The 24,575-nt window shown below is 36.5% G+C and overlaps 1 protein-coding gene across 6 annotated transcripts in view; it reads left to right on the top strand.

Moving 5' to 3' along the window:
- PLCE1 (phospholipase C epsilon 1) overlaps positions 1-24,575 on the top strand; it is a 157,581-nt gene that overhangs the window by 14,620 nt on the left and 118,386 nt on the right. For 4 of the 6 annotated variants that reach the window (XM_071811913.1, XM_071811916.1, XM_071811915.1 and 1 more), the window contains exon 1: positions 13,204-14,411. In XM_071811913.1, the coding sequence (XP_071668014.1) occupies positions 13,230-14,411 (1,182 nt within the window). In that variant the 5' untranslated portion in view covers positions 13,204-13,229. Of the gene's footprint in view, positions 1-12,818; positions 14,412-24,575 lie in introns of those variants that run through there. The other 2 variants (XM_071811917.1, XM_065842872.2) reach the window with 1 other exon arrangement.

Here is a 24,575-nt window from a genome sequence, read left to right on the forward strand (position 1 = left end):
ACACCTTTTCTTCCAACTTTTAATTTGGCCTGTAGCAATCAAGTTTGTTACAAAAGTGCAGATCTCAAAGGTGCTAAAGACTCAACAAATTTAATGCAAATTTTACTCAGGTACAGAAGAGAAGATCTGTAAGTCATTTTGATTGTGAACAAGTTGCTCTGAGAGTTCACAGAGTAGAGGGGGGTCCATGTAGGAGAAAGTCCTTAATAATACTCCAACTAAGAAAAACTTCAATTGGAACTGCATTTCCTTAAACATCATGATTGTTTAGAATTCATCACTTCTAGAAGTAACTAAGATATGTAATGCTTGGTTATAATGTGTTTGTGTTTTTCAGTGTACCGTCAGGTACTGAATACTTGAAATACTTGTCCATTAATTTTACCAATAACTTCTCTGTTAAAATTTCATTCCATATGTTCAACTGAAAGTAAAATAACTTCTAAGAAATGGAACAAACTGTGAACAAGTGATTGTTTGCATTAGATAAGTATAGAATTAGCTTTTGCCACACATTCTTATCCCAATTAATTATATTTTGAAGACTGAAGTAGACTGAAAATCTGGGGTAAAGTCCCATCTTATCAAGGAAGCAGATTTTCATGTTTAGAATTCCAAATTCTTACTATTCTTGAAACAAGGAGCTTAATGGTACTACCCAAGAGTGTGTTGTTTTATGATTACTGCAGCTAAGTTGAACATGTCCTGAAGGTTATCTTTTATCCCAAAAGAAGGGATGAAGTCCAAATGCACAGTTGCAAGCCACAGGTTCTAAACAGGAATGTCACAAGTAGGTAGAAATCCTTGGTTGACTGCTGTCATAGAGGCTCTGAAAGATAACCAGGAAAAACAAATGAATCTGTATTTTCTCAGCAAGGATGTAGACATTAATTGCAACCATTTTAAAGGTCCTCAAATACAGGGTCACCTAAATGTGTCATAATCATGTATGGAGACATGCTGTGTTGATCTTCAGGCATGTTTCTCCTTCAAATAAATCGTTAAAGAAATGCAAGTAGAACTTAAGAAAGTTGCTGTACACATACAGTTTTCTCTATGCCTGTTTACATTTATCTTAGACACGATGGTATATTATAAAAGAAACCTCTTAATTGTGACCCTGGGTGTACTTACATCCTGCTTATTTATTGAATAATCCTGAATTACTAATATTTATAATGTGGATTACAGTGATGCCTACAAGAGTTTTAAAATATTAAACCATTTAATTAAAAATGATAACTTAAAATTGATTATGTTGGTAATGACCTCTTATGTTAACATAGTAAATACCTTGCAACTTCGTGAAAAAATAATTTACAGTTGTGGAGTGACTGTCTGCTTGCACATTTAGTTCTGACAGGCGTCAGTGTCTTGGAGATTACTTCATGGCTTGAATGAGTCAGATGTCTCCCAGAGATTGATCATAGAATGGTGTAGGTTGGAATGGACCTTAAGGATTATCTAGTTCCAACCCCCCTGCCATGGGCAGGGACACCTTGTACTAGACCAGGTTGCTCAATACCCCGTCTAACATGGCCTTGAACACTTCTAGGTATGGGGCATCTACAGCTTCTTGGACAGCCTTTTCTAATGCCTCACCACCCTCATAGTGAAGAATCTCTTCCTTATGTCTAATCTAAATTTACCCTCTTTCAGCTTAAAGCCATTACTCCTTGTCCTATCACTCCATGCCCTTGTAAAAAGTCCCTCTCCATCTTTCTTGTAGGTCCCCTTCGGGTACTGAAAGGCTGCAATAAAGTCTCTCTGGAGCCTTCTCTTCTCCAGGCTGAACAGCCCCAACTCTCTCAGCCTGTCTTCATAGGAGAGGTGCTTCAGCCCTCTGATCGTCTTGGTGGCCTCCTCTGGACTCATTCCACCAGGTCCATGACCCTCTTATGTTGGGGCCCCAGAGCAGAATGCAGGACTCCAGTTGGGGTCTCCTGAGAACGGAGTAGAAGGGGAGAATCACCTCCCTCGACCTGCTGGTTCATGCAGTTGATAAAGCCATTGTAGGCAAAAAATCAATGTAGTGTTGAATTGCTGAGCAAATATTATTTACTGTGTTTGAGCAGTGCTGTTTTCAGTGTTACAGTGCTTAAAATTTAGAAATGTTAGATTAGTAGTAATAATATAGAAATTGTTTCATGTATTCTCAGGGATGCTTGATCAGTGGTCTTCTGAAAACAACATCTTTCTCAAGCAGATAATTAATTACCCTCTCAGAAAAAAAAAAAAAGCTTTTTTTTTTTTCTCTTGCATTCTCTGGTAGGCATGACAATAATATGCAGATGACATAGCAGATGTTCAAAAGAGAAAGTAAAAATAATAAGAGACTACCTATTATGATTCCCGAATGAGTGGCATGGAAAGGTCAGGAATGGTATACAAAGAAAATGTATTTTGAGGAAGTTCGAGAGTGGTGTGGTAATTTAATGATGTTAGTGTTCAGCATTTGAAATATGTTTCTTTGCTTTTCTAGGACTGAAGTGTAACTGCATTGATTGACAGATAACTGAACTGTTGTTCATATCCAGATTAGCTTTTAATTTTTATTTGAAACATATATTGGGGTTGCAGACTTACTCTTATTGCAGTTATGACAGCTGAGCAATAATATATAAGTTATTACTCAAGTAATGTTTCTAATAGGACTGCTGTGACTTAGCATAATGTGAAAAAGTGTTAGCTTGGGTTTACAGATGATAAACTGTAGTGATATATGTGCCTCTAACATATCATCAGACATTTTAGTAGTCAGAAATATTTTTATTACAGGTTTTTGTTCTTTTCACACTATTGTGGTTAGAATTACAACTAATGCACGACAGCGAAAGGGAAATGAGAGGAGACAAGTGTTCACACAAGAAAAATACTGTGAGGAAGAATGAACAAGACAAGGAGCCTCACATGTTCTTCTTACTCACTGTGTGACCTGGTTTGGAGTAATTTTAAAACATTGGCAAGGTGACAATTTTTCATGGCAAGGTGCAATTGCAGTTTATTGAAATACATGGGGTTTTTACAAGTGAAGGTCTGCAATCAGTTTCCTGCTTGTTTACGCTTTGCATTCAGGAACTCATCTGGTTTTCAAATAATGTCATTTTTAACGTTAACATAGTGAGTTTCTGTGTGATAATGATTCTTTGAAGAGAAAATTTGTTAGAAACTAGAATGGAGGGAGTATAACACGTTTACAAATACATTAGTATGTAGTCCCAGGTTATTGTTTACTTTTTAGAGTTGCAAACAGTTCATGTTTCAAAGTGGCAGATTTTGAATGTGATAAGTTCTCAGAAGAGTAATGTTTATATGTAAGCATTCAATTTTTATTAATATTTTAAGCCCATAAAAGCGATTGGCAAATAACAGGAAATACATACAGTCATTTTTCCCATATTTATTATTTTTGTTTTGATGGCGACAACAATTTTCATTCATATTTTAACAGAAACAGCATTTGCAATATTTTAAAAATCATTTTTAGTTGCAATTTATTGTGCACAAAACCCCTTCTGTTTGCGGGACTTAGAGTCCTGATCAGTAGACCACCTTCCTGTTATTTTCCAACATATTTAACACTGGATGGCCTCAGTGAGGGAACTTGCTGTGCTTTGTCAACTGAGGAGAAATGGTGTAAACCGACTAAGGAAAAACGACATGAATGAAGATGTGTGTGTGAAGAACTTGGTAACTTGTTAAAGGATGAAATGAAGATATGAATGATGGCGTTGAGTCTAGGGGAACTGCAAATTTTTTACAGGTGGACAAAGCCTTGAAAGGGGATGATGATGGAGTTATTTCCCAGTTTGAAGCTATAGGTGTTTCAGAGCATCTGAGTGATTGATTGTTTCTACTCACATACAGGCAGAACACATGGGCAGTGCTGTGAATAAGCTACTTGCTGTTCACTGCAGATCTGTACAGGATCCTCAGTGATGCTGAGTGAGGCAGTTCTGACCTTGTGGTGAGAGTGATGTGTTACTAGACTCAGTCAACCCCCATATTAAATACAAAACTAACTAGCTGGACACTTGCTCGAGGTTGAAAGAGAGAAACCTGTAACTTGCCCATGTCTTTTCCTGTTGTGTCTAGTGCATATGTTCCTTCTTAGCACTTTGGTTCAGAGCCAAACTGAAGTTGAAATGAAATTAGAAAAACGTAGCTTGTACAGAAGCTGGGAAGGAGTATTGGGATTTCTGGTGTTTTCACATGGAGACTTCACCTCAGTCTGGTAATAATGCAAAAAAGGAGGGCAGTGAGGATGCTCTAATTGGTGTAGGGATCATCTATGAAGAACTAATGGCAGACCTCCACCATATGGAACTGAAGGAGGACAAATCACCTTCTGCATAGTGCAAGTAATTGCCAGGTGAAAAGGCTAATAAACTTGCTGCTTAATTAAACCATGCCCCTTGCATCTTGCATTTTGTTTCTGCATGTCTGAGACAGATTTCAGCTGCTGTTCAGTCGCTTCAGCTCACATTTGACTTCAAGGTGAAGAGTTTTCAGTAGACTATATGGATGGATTTTTAATATAGTTCTCTTTAATCCTGATGGATATAGTGAACATAAGAAATGGAAGATGTTCTAGGGGGGGTTGACCAAAGCTTCTCTGAACAAGTCTTGCAAGTTGCCTAGATAAAAATGTGTTTGTGAAACTGTAGGAAAGTGGTCCTGCTCAGCTGATACTCTTTAAGCTGTTAAAGAAGTCAGCTCTCTCATCTGGGATTCCTTTCTGCCCTTTTTATCCTTCATTTTTACAAGACACATTAATTGTATTATGATAATTTGCACTGTTGATCAAGAAGGTTACTTCGTTCATTTTCCTTTACTGAATGGCATTTCCTGGTTTTATTTGCTTGTTGAAGGAGTTTACAGTCTCGTTTCATTTTTTCTAACAGGAATTCCTTAGATTTTACTTTTTAAAGTTTTGCCTGGGTTATGATGCATCTTCTCTGTTGTTTTCAGCTGAATTTCCTGTAGTGAAAATGCAGCCTTGTAAGAAAGTTAGAATTACGCTCTTCCTTTTGAGAAGACGTTCTTTTTCTTTAGATAATCAGGTACCGTTAAATCCATGCAGCAGTTGCACTAGAGAAATTCCAAGGATTAAAAATTGAGATAGCATAAGATGTGTAATTCTTTGTATTAGCTTTGAACAGATTTAGCTCTAATTTGACAATCTGATGGGGCAGAGAAATAATTGATTCATTTAGTAATTAGTTATTAACTCTGAAGAATATAACTGAAGAATTGAGTTGATGCTCTTGGTTTTCAAGGCCACAGTGGTACATATTTGTTCTTTGTGGTAGAGTTTTCAAGTCTCTTTCAGAGCAAGGTGATTCTCTAGCTGTGTTGAAACCATAAATAATAAATTACGTGAGTAATTCCAGTGAAGCAGAGGATAACATCTGAGCTCTGAGAAATGATTGAACATTTTAGCTACTACCAATCATACTGTTTCTTATTACATTTAAATAATGGAAACTTCTTTATGGTCTTTTCTTTGTTGTATCTTATTTGTTAGCTGTAACTTGTGTTGCCTTAACATCTCAGATTTTTATACTCACTTGTCTCTGTTCCTATAGATAAATCTTTAGGATGTATTTTGATGAGTCATTTAAGCTATCTAAATGTGAGATGCTGTAGATGCATTGCCACTCTGGTCTTGTGTTCTCCCTCTGTTCTCCACCCTGCTTTGTTCTTGTGCTATCTCTGTCAGCTTGCATCATTGTGCTGCAAGTGGCATCAGATAATCCTGCCTGAAGACTGGTCTTTCCTTTTTTCCTGGGTTGTTTTTTCTCTGGATCAGTTGATTCCCTCTCACTGTAGGAGTTCCTGTTCAGCAGATGGTGAAAATACGTCACTGAAGGTGACAGGGAACAAGGAGTCAGCTGCTTTGGCTGAAGTCTTCCAGTGGGTTGGCTTAAACCTCGAACCTCATTTTTAATCTTGTCCTTTTTTACATGGTTTGTATGATTCCTTTTTTAATTCTCGGATCTTAAAATAAATCCTGACGCACTTGTCCATTTGTCTTTTGATTTTTAAAAATGTTTATTTCTTACTATATTTCCTATTTTTCTTCTGCATAAACATTATTTGTCCTTGTCTTTTATATAATATCTTTTATTAATTGTCAGTGCTCCTTTATAGTTTATCTAATCTTTCCAAGAGATTCTACTTAGCTGTGTCAAGTTTGTTGAATTCTGCACTCAGAAGATTTTTGTTTTAATTTCTGCTGCACTTGCTTTTCCTTTGAGTGTGAGACTCAGTGCCCAAAAACATTTTTCACCCATTTAAGACAATTTTCTTAACTTTTTGAAGAACTGTGAAAACAATTCCAGAAGTACTTGTTCAAAGATGAAGAAGGATGATTTTGCCTTCAATGATTAGAGTTGTCGTGTGTGTCTCAGATAGAAGGACTCGTTCATTTGAGTGTTGATGATGAAATTACAGCTTTCAGATAAGGTCACTTAGCATGAAATTCAAGTAACCACTGAACAGAAAGTTTGTTTAAACAGGTTATTGCAGGTCAGATCTAGAAGGAAATAAAGAACTGACCCTGACAGTAAGGTAAACTCAGTCTTGGGTTCTCTCAGTGTGTCTCTTCATACAGAAAAGGAATTTCTGTAAAGAACTGAAGAGTGGAGCTGATATCTGGCAGTAGCTTCAGATTCTGCCTGATGCAGTGATGAATGATGAGACAATTGAGAGGGTTCACCATCTGGCAGCCACTTGCATAGTTTGAGACATCTCATACTTGGTCGTGTTTAGATAAGTATTCTAGAAATTAGAAAAAAGACTCTTTAACTTGACAGGATATATAAATACTGTAGTTCCTTGAGATTTTTTTGTTGTTGAAACATGGACACGGGTGGTAAATCTGAGGTTCTGCCTGATGCTCTGTGCCAAATAAAATGTTGTTATAACTTGCTTCCAACTGTTCAAATAGAGTTTGTGAACATCTTGAGTGATTCTTAAGAGTCTGACTCTTTCTCCGTGCTGTTTTCCTGTGGTTCCCTGGGCAGAAGAAATGTTTAGAAAACTGATGACAACACACTGGTGCCCTGTTTTTCTACTGGTATCTTCTGCACCATAATGAAAAACTAATAGCGTGCTTGATACCAGATAAATTAGAGATGAATTAATAAATGTAGGTTTCTTATTCGCTTCAAGGAATTGGCCTGAAACAAACTGCAGCTTATTTACTGAAATAAAAAATACTCATTACAGTTTCTTGAATTGTAAATGGATAGTTGTAATATGCAAACAGCTTTCCTCGTGAATCAATTGTTTCCTTAAGAGCTTGAACTGGGATTATATTGTTTAAACACTGTTGTTGGGGTGATGAAAGTCAGATGATCGATAGTTTTGTATCTATTTACTGTGCCAAGTTTTCTGTAGTTTACTGCTTCCCAAGGATCTCTTATTCATGGCTTAGATGCTGTGTAAATATTTATTAATTTGAATTAATTCATGTAACTATGTGGTGGTGGCAGTCTGTGTGTGGTGGTGTGGTTTTTTGATTGTTTGGTTGGTTTTTTTTGTTTTGTTTCTTTGTTTTGTTTTTGTGTTTCCTTGTATGCTGAAACGTCTTTTGTTTAGAATAGGTAGTCACCATGTGTATGCAGCATGTAGGACAGAAGTTGAAGAAGTACCTATAGATGTCCCAACATAGCCAGGGAAGAAGGGAGGATTGCCAGGCTGCCTCCATTTGACCTTTAGCTGTCTTGAGTTACCTTCTGTCCCAGTCCAATAGCCATTTGCCCGTGGAAGACCCCAGTATGTGTTGTGTAATGTCACATATCTGTTTGTCAGTCCCACTCGTTCTCTGCACCCATAATCTTGATGCCTACCAAGCGTTCACTGAGTTCCCTGTGAAGCTCCCACATCATCCTACATAGTGAATTGCATTTGGCATCTCTGGCAGCGCACAACTTCTCTAAATAATCCCCATCTTTACCATGAGACACATCCCCTGGGGCAAGTAGGTTGCTGCTTCTTCCCACAGTCCAACCAGCACCCTCAAATATTTATGTAATCATCTTTTCCTTGACAGCCTAGAATTGAAAGATTTTCTAACTTACCACATCATATGATGGTTCTGATCCTTCATATGCCTTTCCTTAGACTAAATAATAGTGTCTTAACGTACTCTCTCTTTTCTTTTTCCTCTTAAATAGTATTCCTACTGACTTCAAAAGGAAATTAGCTTGAGTAAAGAATTATAGGTTAAACTAAATTAATACACTTTTATAGTCTTTATAGTCTTTGATTATGTTGGATGTTTTGCCTAGACTGTTGTAGAGTTTAATCCCAGATGGTTGAGGAATAAGAAATTACTAAACATTATTATTAATACTGTTAATGACTAGAACCAGCTTGCACTTGAAGTCTTAAAGTGCCTGCAACAGTGTAAAAAAAAAGTAGACAAATCAGTTTTGTGTCACGTTTTCAGACTTAATACATTTTGTGAATGTGTGTGCTGAAAGGTTGCCAGATTGTTTATTTTCATTATTCATTCGTCTTTGTTGGCTGACCTCTGCATCCAGGATGATTCACTAATGCTGGATCTAGTTTGTTATATTTTTACTTTCCTTTACTGATAGAAGGAGCACATTACATTTCTGACATAACTTAAGCCTCATAAAATGAACCAGTGTAGTTATTAATGGATTTCATCAGCTAATCTAGTGGCTTTAGAAAATGTCAGCATGTGTTGAATACAGTGCAGGCTTAGCTGTCTGCTTCATGTGCTTTTATATTCAGATTTACTTGTGAATCAGTCTGAGTGTTGAGTGTGCAACAGGAAGAATATGATTTCAAATAATTTCAGCATTGCTTTTATATGCAAATACATGTATATATTTGTATGAGGATGTAGCCTTTGGCCACCCGTATGCAGATAGGCAAGTAAGAGAAGCCAGAGGGTGTGATAATTCTGCAATTTTGCACTAAGTTAAAAAATAATGTTTTATTGGTTGGACTTGTGAGTTTTACACTTGATAGCATTTATAACACTGTGTTAACACACTTCATAACATGTCAAATTAATTCAAACAGTTTAAAGAATTTGTTGGGCACAGTGAATTGAAATCTGTTTATTACAGTGGAAAGCAGAGACAGAGTGTAATGGGGGACACATGAAACCCTTGTCATCTGTTCAGCAGAGCCACAGCCTCAGATATTTTTGCAGTTGTCCATAGATCAGAGGCTCCATCATGATGGCTTTTACTTGCTATTCCATGAGATTTTAGCATACTTGTACAACTAGATAACTTTTCTCTTAGTCTGTTATGTCCAGGGTGCACATAGACATCATAGCAAACGTGATCTAAACTGAAGCTACTACTGAGACGTGTGGTCCCTACCAGGCATTCCTAATATTTCCTTTTTGTGGAATATCGTGATCATATAGTGGCCGCAAAGTGAGTCAGTTCGTTTGGATGAAAAGAATAGTTTCCTGACAGATCAGTCAGCTGAATCAACTCTGTGGGCTCATGATCCATGTTGCGTGAGATGGGGGAAATGGGGACTGAAGGTCCAGAGTGAAGCACGGAGTGAGCTGCCAGCTTTGGTGGCAGCTACCTGCTAGACTGCCATCTTGCAGATGGCAGAAGTGTATAAACCAACTTAAGCAGCATTTTCCTCTCTTCTCTGTGCTGTTCATTTTCTCCCTTGTGCTGTTGGAACACACGTTAGCACAACAATATCTGAACTGGATTGGGGAATGATATAGCTGTGAAGTAACTTGAGCAAAATTGTTGAGATGGATCAGTTCCCTATCAGGTTCCAGTGGTCATGATGGGAATAACTGGACATAGGGTGTTCCTTAAGCAGACATTATTCTTGATGAGAGATGCAAACATAGGCATGGATAGACAGAGAAGATTGATGCTGGTAGAGAGAAAAGGGCAGGCATGTAGCCTCTAGAGTTGATGAAAGAGGTGACCAACAAAACCACTGATGAAGATTTGAGATAAAGTTTCAGGAGAAAAGAAAAAGATCTGAGAGAAGCAGTTTGGGGAGGACACATGTGGAGACACTTAAGCCTGAGGGAGAGGTGAGAGAATGATGTTGAAGGAAGGCAGGCTTTGGAAGAGGAATCCTGACCTCGGAATGAGCTTTTTGGACAGTCTTGGATATTAATGGGCCTCTGATTTCAGTAGCTTTCCATTTACAGAGGCAAATAAGTTGTTGTTGTTGTTGTTGTTATTATTAACATTTCTCCATGAAGAATGATGTAAAAAAAATCCAGTTAACATGCATGGTCAGTTTTGTGATCTCAGATTCACTGTGTGATGTTAAAGTTGCATAATGATGTTGTCTTTTTGCCTTATGGAGTGATGTTGTTTTGTACGAATTTCATTTGTTGACCGGTGTAATAACCAGTATGTTCTTTGCAGTGACAATCCATTCAATTAATTTTTACTCCTGGCTAGCAACACTACAGGGAGTACATTTATGAATATATTTTGGTGGCTTGTATTTTCATTTGATAGCCTGGAATTTCTCTGGTGCAAACAGGAAAGATGAATCAGCAGACTGAGATGTTTTGATAGATGACATAAATCCTTCAAAAATCAGTACTGAAGACTGTTACTAGTTCATGTACGTGTTTTACACGTTTTACAAGTTTGATACAGCAACAAAGAAACTTAAGAGTAGAACAAGCAAAATACAGCTGCTTCTCCTTGTAGCTCCTCCTACACCTTTCTCCATTAGTTAGCATCATCGTGTGTAGATTTGAAGTTGAAGGCACAGAATGGTTGCCAGAAGAAATAAAATGGGGTCATTTCTAGATGGATTGCTTGCAGCTTTCCTCAAGGGTGTAGTGGCACAAAGTTTCATAAGCTGTTTTCTGGGGATTGTTTTGAAGAGTAAGGGTGACAGGGAAGAGGGCTAGGAAATGATAAAATAAGGTAATTGCTGAGGTGCTTTCCTCTTGTGTGTGTGTGTGCATAAGTGTGTGGTGTGTCGTGGTTAAGACGGACAAACGACATGGACCAAGTTCTTCCAGGATGAAAGTAGTAGATGCCATTTATTGCCACAAGTGCATTTTTATACAGTTTTACGAATTCATGTGTCTCTTCACTATTGGTTACAAGTTACAGCAGTAACATCTCATTGGCTAATTTTGCTATCATCAGTGTTACTCTTCTACTCCCTTCTTTCTCAGGGGTACATCCTTAACATCTCCGGATACTCCTTTACTCACGGGTAGGCCTTCATATCTTCAAGGCTAATTTCTGTTCCCGTGCCCTCTGTCAGGGAATCCACGGACCCACCGTAGTCCCCCACAGTGGTGGTGGGTTTTTTTTGTTGTTTGGTTGGGGTTTTTTTGTTGTTGTTTGGTTGTTGGGTTTTTTGTTTTGTTTTGTTTTTGTTTTTGAAGTTAGTTAAGCTTGAAAATAATGAACTAAAATGATGTTCAGGGTACAATTTAATGAAATTTAATGATATAGGGACTATAGACTTACAGAATTCCCTGGATGTTGGTTTCTCATAGTATCTCCTCTACAGTTGTGCAGTCGCAGTATTTTATAGGGCGCTCTGTGAATTGTGTTGGTAATGCGACCTCAGTTTAAGTCTTGTCCCCGCCACTCTATCCAACTGCTGCTATCTCCTCCTACACAACTTTCCTATGAACTGTAGCTTGTATTTTCCTTTCTGGTGCTAAATCTCTCTCTTGTACGGAATCTGAGTTTCCCGTCTTTGCTCTCCTCTGGCTGCTCTGGCATGCAAATGCATTTTGTAATGCACGGAGAATGTAAAGCTTCTGTCTCTTTGTTTTGTCTCTGTCGCTTTCCTTTGCAATCCTCCCTGATCTCCTCTGTTGTCAAACCAATAAAATGGCAATCTTGATTGATATCTTGCTTCCCCCCCTCCCCCAATATGATTACTGTCTGAAGAAAGAATACCATTCAGTGGCTTGCACACTTGGAAGCTGTAGATTTGTAGCGAAACGTAACTTTTCTTAAATTTGTTTTTCCTTTGTGATGGGCCTGCAGGAAAAATGATACATTTCATTACATTTTTCCATTTCATTGTGTGAGAAAATTGCAAATCAAATATCTTGTTAACTAAAGGGTGTGTTTTGCCTTTTGATTTGTGCTGAACTGCTTTTATTCTTCTGTTTCCTTTGTTGAACCATCTGTAACCTCTTATCTTCTGATTCCAAGATTTACTTCTACCATGCAGGAAAGAAGCTGAGAATTAATTGCAAAGTTGAAGGGCAGGTTTACTTTTTAGCTTAAGGCATGTAAGTAGAGGAGTCAAAAAGATTATTGATAATATTTTGGTTTTTACCCTACTCTACCTTCATGTTTTTTATGTCATAATCTTCTGGCAAAAATATTGTGTTTTCCTCATGCTTTCACAGTAACAACAGAAAGTTTAATGAAAACAAACCCCACATAATATCAAAACAATTGTAGTTGTGATAGACTTCAGTTCTGAACAGGAAAATAACTAGTTTTAACAGACAGGTTTAAAAATGATTTTGTTCTTCCAAATATTTTAACTTATCCTGGCTGTAAGTCAAAAAAATTATAGACAAGACATTTCCTTTTTCTGTAGCTTTCTATAGTGAAGACAGCTATTTAAATATCTAAAACATGACTATGATTTCCCTAAATTGTAAAATGAGACTTTAAGACAGATTTAAATGCATATTTTGGAATTCTCTAGTTCTCAGTATAATTACATTCTGTTGTCTTGTATTTCTTTGTTTACATTAAAAATGTTTTGTAGTTATGATGGTGGATTTATTGCAATGGCTCTGTTCAATATGTATATATTTTTTCTTGTCTTTACAGAAAACCAACTTTTTGGATGCCTTATGGGGAGATGTATCTTTGACATGGATCATGTGTTTGTTCATCTTCTACAACCTGGATCAACAGTGTGTGTGCTACATATGATAGAAAAATTAATCATGGGAAGAGACAAGCCAAATGACTACATCACAATAAGGAGCTGGCTTGAAAACTTGTGTATTTCATGCCAGTAATTCAAGGCTAGAAAAGCATAGTAGTGGAACAGTCAGAAAAATACTTTTTTTTAAAACCCAGGTCAAAAGGAGCTACTAGTCAATGAGTATTTTACCATGTGTTCCCTAATTATTTAGCACTGAATCTTTTATTAAACTAAAATCATGGTGTGAGCATTGATAGACACTCCTCCCCCCCATCCCAGACACATATCCAGCAACTAAAGCCCGTGTCAGGATGACCTCTGAGGAAATGACAGCGTCTGTTCTCGTCTCTGTGGCAGAGGGTAAAGTGATACCTGCTCAGTCAGCTGGAGATGAAAATACTGAAAATGCTTTGGACACCAGTGTTATAAAAAGACGTACTGCCAGCCCGGGAAGGCAAACCACACATGCTCTCTCATACTTACACAGACTTGAAGAGGAAAGTCTTAAGGGCTCAGTGCCCAAAATATTCTCTCTGGCGAAAGAACAACTGACTAATGACAATAGTAATGAAAACTTCTGGGAGAGGAACAACTCCATCCCTGATTCAGTGGAATTTCTTAACATTAACTGTGACATTGTACAGAACTACAAGAGCGATATCCCGTGCAGCCAACTGTATAAATCTTGTGATCCTTTAGCAGGGACAGAGGCATCCCTGGAAACTGGAATTCCTGGTTCACTGGAAAGAGCCATGCTTGCCAAAATTCAGCTGAAAATGAATGGCCCTTCGTTAAGAAGCCAGACAGCACTAAATAAGAATGACAGCAATGACATGGATAAAGTGGCCTTTTTTCACTTTCATTGTGCTAGTGAAAGGAATATATCAAGGGCTCTGTGCAGTTCACACAACTGCTTCATTTTGGGTGACTGCTTGCAGCCAGTAGGTGTTGTTGATGATAACACCACTGCATCCCCAGCCTGTGCTTGTGGATTAATGGAGTTGACAAACAGTTGTGAGAATGAACCTGAGCAGCAGTTGTATGAAGACGCTTTAAGGGATAAGTATTTATGTCTGGAAAGAGCACCACGAAAGGTTAAAGTGGCGTGCTCAGGTCACACCTTCTGTGGAAATAACTTTACTGGAAGGATGCCCTCAAAGTCCTTTCTGAGCCATTTTGAAGACTGTAATGATAACTGTGAAGAGATGGAAGAGGAGTTTTTTAGAAACAAAAAGGAACGTTCTACTTTATTAATAAGGCGTTTCTGTAAAAATGATAAAGAGATTAAAAAATCAGTTTATACTGGAACAAGAGCAATTGTTAGGACTTTACCTTCAGGGCACATAGGAGCCATTGCTTGGAATTATGTTGAGCAAAGGAGAAACAACAGTGGCTTGAAGCTTTCTAGGATTACGACAGAACAGCTAACTATAATTCAGTCCTTAATAAAATGGGAATTTAATTCCTTTCTTGAGAAGTCTTTATGGTGTGAGGTAAGCTTTTCATAGTGTTGGTTGGTGGCGCTTTTTTTCTGTGATACCCTGATGACCTTTTCATTAAAAAAAAATTCCTTCATCTAGTGATCACTTAGTACCACTGAATAGGATATATCACTTAACCATGTTGAACCTTATGTTGAACACTGTTTCTTAGAAGAATGTATTCCCATCCCTTAAAATTCATTTTGTTTTAAAATAGGCATGGTGTAAAATGTATAATTTTTATCTCTATGAAATGTATATATACATATGTGTGTATATACATATGTATCTATATAAAATGTATATAGTTACGTATTTATACATAGTTGCATTTATAAATTTATATCTTGATATTTATTATTTATAGATAAGAATGTAACATACCCATATACAGATATAAAAATATATACACATTTTATAGATATTTATATTTTAAGTAGAAAATGTATATAATATGCATTTATATTTATACATATATGTAAAAATAGATGTAGTAATATATGTTATAGATATACATAGTTGAAATATAGGCATAAATGTGTATCTTAATGATATAATAATTTCATTGAATAAATTGTATAAAATGATAAGTGGCAGTATTAGATCACAGTGACTTTTTTTTTTTCTCTGAAAAAGATAGCATAGTATTTTCCCCAAGTTACAGATATTTATAATGCTTCTACACTTGCAAATAATTTAAGCATTATGTAATAGTTGAAAAACGTATCTTAATATGTTCATACTGCCCTCATTAGTTTTCTCTTAAATTAGATAATACAAAAAATTCTAAGTTTAGACTGAAATCATTAATGTAGAAATTATTATTTTAGAAATGACATGGCACATCCTTAGCAAATTATTTTAAGTAGGAAAATATTTTCTGTGATGGTAGAATTTAAATAGGTTTTGATTGCTGATTCTCAAGGATTCATCTGAAATATGACTACTGAGAAAGACCAGCAGGATGATCACAGCAAGAGAAACTTTCAAGAAGAAGAAAAGAGAGGTTTACTGAGCTTAGCGAAAAAAGGAGATGTGATTTTTATCTGTTAAAATGTGTGAATAAGCTGTAGGGAGGGGAAAATAACAGAGGTAAATAAGGGTTTGGTCAGATCAACTACGCTTATAAACTGCTCATGAATAAGTGTAGGTTGAAAATTGGAAGAAATTTCTAGCAGTTAGTGCGTAGACTTTGCAACAGTTTTCAGTAGGACTGACAGGGAGGAAAACTTACTTAATTGTACAGAATCATAGAATCATATAGTCCAACCATAAAATTGATGAAATGGATTATATGAAATTTTGTCACTGATAACAGAAGAGTCAACCTGGTGGCTCAGGAGCTCCATGACAATTGTGCCCTCCAGTAATATCCTCATATGCTAGAAACTAATAGTTGATTGAAAAGTTGTATGAACTGTGTATGTCAGGTGTCTGCACTAGGTTGCAAAGGTTTGTGATGCTGTTCATGACTGTGATGTTTGGTGTCCTGGTCAGTGGAAGTACAAAGATGCTGGTACAGCACGTGCCCTGCGTGGTGCGGAGTCATGGTCCCATAAAGGGATGAATGAGCCGTGTATTTGCCTAACATGAGGTGTGCTCAGTACACTGGTATTCTCATGAATTTTTTGGGGCAAGGAAGGGAGAATGTTCTAGCATAATTTTTACTTATGTAGGTATGGAAAGGGAAGGATGTGTTTAGGTTTCTTCATTGGGCGTTTCCAATTTGAGTTGAGTTCCTTAGCTTTTAACACGCATGCCTGTTTCACCGCTTTCCACCACTGCTGCGTAATACTGAATGCATAGCATTTTGGGGTGTGAGGGCTTTAATTAGAAGATTTTTTTGGTAGTACATATAGAAACTAAGAAATAAATGTAGTAAATACTCACTGAATAATTATTTAAATAGGAAAAGTTCTGACTACAAATGAACGAAAGAGTAGCAGGCACAGTAAAGTACTCTGTAATTATAATGCACAGAATGTTTTATCATGGTCAGAGAAAGCTTGAAGCCTCATGTTTCTAAATTTTCTCCTGAATAGTGACTACAAATATTTTTCTTCTTATTAACCTTCGTATTTAATCTCTTTATGTATAATATGCATCTATCATTCATAGCATTATTTTTCTGTCGCTTTAGTGTCAAATATTTCTGTAATAATATTTCTATATGTTTATGGATTATTAGCATTGTAGATAGCTTTTACATTAACATAGAAATTAACTCTCAATGGATGTGACAAATGTGGACCTGTTGAACATATGCACTGGGTTAAAATAATGAATTATGAGCATTTGTAGGAAGCTTTCATGCTAATAATCAAAGGAAGAAGGAGAAAGAAGTAAATGAATGTGGTAATTTGTTCTTTCTTTCCCCTTATCTCACCCTTTGAGCATGCATTCTGTTTGGAACAGCTAAGGGAACAGTAGTTCTGTTCTTCAAGGGGAAAAAAAAGTTGGAGAAATTAAGTTTTCATAGCAGTACTGGTGTAACATGGAACAATAGAGACCTTTATGTTTTAAGCAGGAAAATGTGGGTCTCATTTGTGCATATCCCTTACATAAAAATTCTAGTGCTAACGAAGGAAATGCAATGGACTGTTGTCTTGCTCAATGATTTTTTTTCTTTTTTCTTTCCCTGCATAGGAAGGTGGGACTGAGGGTTTGCATTATATAGAAAATATTTGAATTATATATTTTCTTAATGTAGCGTATGATTGATGTTTGTAGGTATTTTATATGCAGATTTAGACTCCTCTGCTTTGGGTTTAATATATGTGTTGTAGGAAGAGAGAAGATTTTTATGTTGAATACTTTTTCTAGTTTGGCACAGTTTTTGCAGGTATATACAGTGCGGTACTTACTCTTATCAGATGGATGTGTGTAACATGACTGTTGCGTCCATTTGTGAGAAGTTTGTTTGTCTGTGTTGGAACAGTGCAAGCCCATCACATTGGTACATGTTAAATATGTCACAAATGCAAAGAATTTGCCAGAAACAAATAATGAGAGTGCAGTCTTTGAAATTAGCTTTGCTTGATCTGGCACAACCTATGCACAGCTTTGGTTCAACTCAGCTGCATCGTATTAGCAATCTGGCTAATTACAAAAGTCAGAGTTCCTGGGATCATTGAACCACCTGCGTCTGGGAGATATTAGGTTTGTAGTGCTGAAGTATGCTGCTTTGTTTCCTGATGTGATGGAGTTTCTCCAGTAGTGGTAATGTAATACAACAAAAGTAGCCAGGTCCACCATTGACTAAGATACTAAATTTGAACAGCTCAGTAGACCACCACTGGGTGATTCTCTCAAACCAGGTAAGTGACCTTGAGATCTCCAGACAGCTGCAATGACATAGTTGCAATGCCTAATAGCTGAATTCTTAAGTTTATTTTGTAGGCGTCAGTACCATCTTTGCTGTGTCATTACATTCCTAATACCAGTAGTTTGAGCTTTAAGAAGCAAGAATTCTGCTGGCTTGCTTAACTCTGCTCGGATAGACATGAGCACACTGATAGATCTTCTACTCTTTGTAGCTTCTGAGGCACTACTGAAATGCCAAATACTAATAGGGCAACAATTTAAAAACCCCTTGATTTCCTCCACATCTGTTTCCAGATAGAATAATGATTTTATTATAGATTTATCTTGTAGGAATAGTTCATAGTTAATGTAATGATTTTGTGTAGTAGTTTTTGTATAGTAGCGTTTGTTAGCATCAGGTATTTTTTACATATAGTGTCCATAGTAGCTTTATGATTCATGCGTAAAATCAGTGTCACGCAAGGATTGTTGGTTATGCGTGGCTAATATAAGAAGTCTTACATTAAGATTTCATTATTTCCTTAAAGTTGAGCTGTAGTCAGTGGCATCTGTTGACAGAAAGTTAAGGAGAGAAAAAAAGATTTAGAGATAAAAGATTTTTACTATCCTGTTTTATTGATGTGATATCTAAAATAGTCACCTTGGATAATATTTTTAAAGAAACAGAGCCCAGCACAAATAGTTTCCTGCTTAATATATAGTATTTGTCTACCTTTTTTTTTTTTTAAGAATTGATTATTAATTCTGCATACATTCAGAACTAAAATTAATATTTGGAATTAATATAAACGTTAATTTTAATTCTGAACCTACAGAGAGCTCAATTTCCTCCCCCTGCAACCTCTTCACTCCCTGCCAGAGGTGTATCAGCAACTGTAGTCGGTATATCTGTATGTTGCATGCTTTTCTAGCACTTCTGAAAATATAGATAGAGTATTTCACTATCAGTCATGGAAATAACATCTGCTCTGACTGTTTTGACAACCAGTTGCACTAACTAAATACGGCAGCACTTTACATTAAATTGTTAATATTTTGTTAGAATAAATAGTATAACCCTCTTTTTTATCTTGTAGTATCTTGGAAGATACTACTGTTTCAAGTGTAGTCAAAACATAATTTATATAATGAAGAGGCCTATGTTGATTTTAAGAAGTGAAACAAAAACTTGAAAGCATCTAACCCTCTGTACTAATGATAATAATAAGCAGCATAAGAGTCCTTGTCTGTGTGCTGTGGTTCCCTCAGATAACTGATCTGATTTGGTAGAACAGACATGAAGTTGCTTGGAGTGGCCACATGAAATCACCTGGGAATAGAAGTCTTAATAGTGAGGTTATTCTGCTGAACTCTGTTGTAGGAATTTCAGGTCCAGATTTGCTTTGATATCTTTCTGTTAGGATTATGTGGTTTTCCCACAGGTTTTTCCTTCTTGCTCCATATTAAAAAAGATGGAATTCTTTAAATGGACTTTCACTCTTTTCCCTCCCAGTTTTGCGTTCATACCTAAAATGTGACCCTGCTCTTTATGCAATAGTTTATGCTACACTTGTACTTTCATTTAAACAAAAAAAAAAAAAAAAAAAGTTTGCCATTCTGTTTTGTGGATTACAGACAAATTTGGGATTTGTGATTTTTTGTTTTTCCACTTTGAAATAAAATTTCTAGTCCAACACACTGGAAGGAATTTACATGGAAAAAAATGACATAAAGCAAATAATCTGTAAGTGGCTGGGGTTCTCCTCCACTCTAATAGTAATGTTTTTATCTGATTGTGCACGAGTATTTTGCCTGTTATTAATGTTATCATGTTTTCAGACATAAAGGTTTATATTCATGTTGAAGTAGTTGGTAGGTATGTATGAGCTGGGTTTTGTTCTACCCGGACCCTGTGTTTCTCGTTGTTTTTTTTTTTTTGCATAAGAGTTGCAGTCTTGTTTAAAGAAAAAAGTTCATGATCAAAATTGACTATTTGGAAAAAAAACAGGGAAGCAGAAGAGAAGCCAAATAGGCATGAAATTATGTTTTCCCTTCAGTAAGTGCTGTAAAAATAAATTGAATTTTGTGAAATGAAGCTCTATACTTATATTTGCTTTGGGTTGAGTTATTCCAGTTTTAAAGGTTAGCTTTAAAAATAGAAAATTTACCTTCTGTCTGTAAAAGTAGTCAGTTTTATTAGAATAGTGTGTGATAGAATTAGAGATAAATACCTTAATTTTTTCTATTATTTTGCAGTTGCCTTATAGCTTTAACAATTTTGGGCCAAAATATGAACAATAAGTTTTAGCTGTGAGCACACTTAGGTATTTAGAGCCAATAGTGTGGGAGTCTTGGCAAGAGCAATATATTATGCCTTCAGTTTTTCCACATTTTCTGACTTTCCTTCTAGTGACTGTTCATTAACTGTAAAGAAGCATGAAGATATGTTTTAGAAAATCTCCCTGCAGCACATTAAAGTGTTCATTTTAGAGTGTTAGAGTTGGACGCTCTTCTAAATTCTTTCTCAGTTGAAACCAAGTTATCTCCATTACTTATATGAACTGTTGAAAAGTTTGGATTGTTTACTCTGGTATGAGTGAATAAAAACTGTGCCCTATAAAGATCACTCTGTTAGTGGATAATTAAAATCTGAATTTATGAGATTTCATATACATTTTAATTTATCTTGCTTTTCTATGGTTATTTGGGATCTTTTAGAAAGAAAGTTTTCTAAAATGGAGTAAGCTTGGGTCGACAATAATCGTTAGGCATGTATCTTATCAGTATGAAATTTCAAGAAGGACTTACAGGAAAAATCTCTACTCTAAAATTATGCTTGTCACAATATCTAAGGCATCATCCATGAGATATGAAGCTATTTGGTTTCTCTATTTGTGAAAAGTGATTTGATATAGTATAGTTATGAGCTTCTGGTCACAAAGAATTTTGCTTGAAAATACAGACTGTTGACAGGTTAAAAAAGGAAATAGCAATTGAATATAATACAGCTGTTAGGTACCATCCAAGTACATGTGAGCAGGAGTATCAAGGGACAGCTCTGGGGTGCTCCCACACCAACCAAAGCCGATTACATCAGTGCAGCAGTTGGAACCAGGGTGACTCAGGGCGGTGTGACAGCACATGGCTTTCAGCAGGAATGTCGGAAGTGGGGCAGTGCTGGAAACATAAATATTCAGCCCTGGCATTCCTAACTTCTTTCTTCTTTTTTTTTTTTTTAACGTTTTAATTCTCCTAATAATTTCACTAGAAAACGGTGCAGTTAAAAGCTATTCCTTACCTGCAAACACATGTATCAGACAGTGCCCATATCGTCCTGCAAATTATGTGGAAATAAACTTTTTTAAGGTTTTGAACTGTAACCAGATACCATAATTTTTGAACCGAGATTGAATACTCGCTTTTGAGATACACTCATCAACCCCTTAGCTGACTATGAGAGAGAAAAATATGCTGGATTTGCTTGGGATCATTCTTACTCACAGGTAATATTCTTGTCTTCCCATTTGTATGAAGTTTAGAAGTCTTTTCATCTCTGATATTATGACACTTATTGTAAAAACTTAAGATTTCCTTAGTATAGCAAATACTCAAAGACAGTTACCTACAGCTGAGTTTGCTGTAGGAATGTGCAACAGTAATGAAAAGTTGTATTTTTATCTAGAAGTCAACACATGCACTTGTTGCAGGACGCTGAATAATCTAATTAACTCTTGTGAAATAGGAGATTTTTCTTCTTTTTTCCCTTAGCTTTTTCAGCAACCGTAATGCCTGTTGACTATTGTCACCATTTAGACTTTGAATCCACAGTAAAATAAAGTTAGCTTCTCTTATGTATTCTCATAATTATTTTTATTTTATTCTCCTGACACTGTAAAAATTGTTTTCATGAAATCACAACAGATACAGACCTTCATTAATAAAGTTTGGGCGAAACAAAGGATGTATTATTAGCTGCTCTAGTTTCATGTTACAGCAGTCTTAGTTCTTAAAGTGTTTAGGAATTCCCTTCAAGTATTAGAGAATGGGTGAAATCCTGGTCATATTGTAATCTATTTAAAATCTCTCATTGGGATAAAGTTACTTGGAGGGAGAAAAAGAAGCGTGTGCAAAACAGAACTATTGCCTTCATGGGAACAATAGTTTTACATCAAACATTGTAATAGAGAGATGCATGCCAAACTTACATTAAGCAGTTTTAGAAATACAGTTTTAAACTACAAATATTGTCGGTAAATATGTATAATTCATGTAATTCAGGTTTGATCATTAACTTAATATACAAAACTTCCTTCAGTACCCTTCAGTTGCATATGCCCTTATTCGCTGTTGATGTTACTGCGCTGCTCGGAAGTCCTGCTTCTGGACCTGAATCTGTGTCCTGGCTGTTTCACAAACAAGGGATGATCTCATCTGCTCTATAGAATTAGAGGCAGTTAGTTGTTAGCGAGTGAGCTCAGGTTTTGGAGAAGATAAACTTCTCCCAAACGCTCTCCATATGCTGTGGCTAAATTTTGTTTTATCTCAGCAGGCTTAGTAGCTGTCTGCTGCCTTGTAGCCTGCAGATGAGACGTATCCTAAGTTTCTAGTGGAATAGAAAAAAAGATAAACACTTTCCCACCAGTTCTGACTGCTAATATTAGGTAAGTTTAGAGTTATATGCATAAGAGCTTTTTTTTTTTTTTTTTTTTTTTTTTTAAATTAAGGTATGTAGCTGATCAACACTGAAATACTTCTAGGCTGAATAAAGGTCTGAATGATAACTCTGGATAGTTTATCTTTAAGCAAAAACATAAGAATGTATCTGAGCCATGGAGGATTGATCTAAATGTGGTTGTGAGTTGGATCAAGAAAGAGACCCCTGAGAGGAAACTGTCATCAGTCTTCTCTGTTTTAAATTAGGAATTTATCTTGAGTAATTCTGCAGATTTAAGAGTATCATGCTACAAAATTGAGGCCATTATAGTTCTGACCCTGTATTTGTGTAAGGTATTTTACATTATAGAAGCACATTACAGTTGCCATGGGAACCATAACATTGGCCTTCCTGCCTGTGGTTTACAAAATTGGGATTGCACTAGGTGGCGTGTGTGTATATGTATATATCTCAAAGGGAAATAATATTTCATGAGTATACGGAATATACCCCTTTTATGAAATTAACTTGTGTTCTGGCATGTTTTTTTGAAACTTACCTTACTTAAAATACAGTCAGGAAGAGCCACACTAGTGCAAAATCTTTTGCTATGTGAAGATTTCATTGCCATCTAGTGATTTGCCACCAGCATAAAGGTGGCTTTGGTCAGTTAACAGCAGGTCATTTAACAGGTTGAGGCTGTAGAAAAGATAGGTAGACATTACCCACGAGCAGTAAGTGTAACATGGATCATAAATAAACCAGCAGCGTATTACTTTTCATTATTCCCTGGCAGTCCAGAAACAGAGATGGTTTTTGTTTTTCATTTAACCAACAGGTTGGAGATGGAGTTACAAGGATTTGAATGCTTCCTTTGAGCGCACCAAGTTCTTCACACTTTCATCTTCAGCAAGCATTTGTGAATCATGGAATATTTAGTTTAGCTTGCACAGTGTTTCTTTGCCATTGGTTTGGAAAAACTGCAAATCCAGCCTTTGTAAATTATGATCAGGTTTAAGTGATTTTCTTTTTTTGGTTTTGAACATATTTCTCATCACACTTCAGCTTTGACCAGCTGTTTCCTGTTTTTCCTCCCAGTGGTTTAGCTGCTGAGGAGATAAATGCATCAATGGTTTGTTTCAGAATTAAAATTACCTTTATAGAATGATGAAATATTTAAACAAATAAGTTGGGCACCATTACAAATGAAGTTATGGTGAAATATTGTTTGCTGTACCTAGATCTTTCACAGATTACAAAGTTTTTGCTACACAGGGAGCTCGTTTGATACAAGAAAATTAATCCAGCATCGGAAACACCAGGGTGAAGCTTTGTGTGGGGAATTTGGGTGTGTGTTACGGAATTTTTCAAGCATTCCAAGTTTTTGTGTTCGTATGAGAATATTTTGATTTATCTGATCTACATATTGACCTGTCCATTACATCATATTTGTCCTGTTGAACCTCTCCCCCCCCCCAGTTTTGTGACTTATTTGGATAGAGGTTTTGTTCATTTTTGTAATAATACGAACTATTTTTGATTTTTAGAACTGAGTTTGTGTGTGTATTTTTGCAGAATAAAGCAGGACAGGTTTACCAGGGAAGATGGGGAAGAGTTGTTATGTTGTCTGTTAGGACTGGCTTGTGCAATGCATTCTGTTTCTTTTTGTTCACAGTGAACTTACTCAGCATCTACACAGAGAGCAGTTGTGTTTTATCCTGGCTACAGACATCATTCTTTGGGACCTTTAAATGAGTTATTCACTAACTTGAAAGGTGTTTACATAGATAGTAATGAAAATATTGCCTTCCCTCTTCAGAATTGAGGTTGTCACTGTGTAGGATTGTGGAAGGATCACTCGTTGATCCTTGTAGCAGGCTGTTCGGTGGAATCCAGCATCGCCTGTCCCTCACGCTGCTTTAGTGCTCTCTGTGACTTAAGTGGTCAGATCTTATTTAGTCTGCACCCTCTGGCATGACAGAAGAAAACAGTCAGAGACAGTTGATAGCATGTCAGCTACCATGACCGGTGATCCTCCCTGGATTGAGGGCTTTAAATATTCCTTACCTGGTAGGTAACCAAGTTTCTTACCACCGAGTAGCAGCAGCAGAGCTGGGCTTTTGTCTGTGGTGAAGGTCCCAGCTCCAGGACCTTGGACCATGCATTTGCTCCCCTGGATAAGGTGTTGTATCTGTCAACTGTTTTTTATCTTAACCCAT

Source organism: Patagioenas fasciata, chromosome 8, assembly GCF_037038585.1.
Source record: "Patagioenas fasciata isolate bPatFas1 chromosome 8, bPatFas1.hap1, whole genome shotgun sequence".
Classification (NCBI taxonomy): Eukaryota; Metazoa; Chordata; class Aves; order Columbiformes; family Columbidae; genus Patagioenas; species Patagioenas fasciata.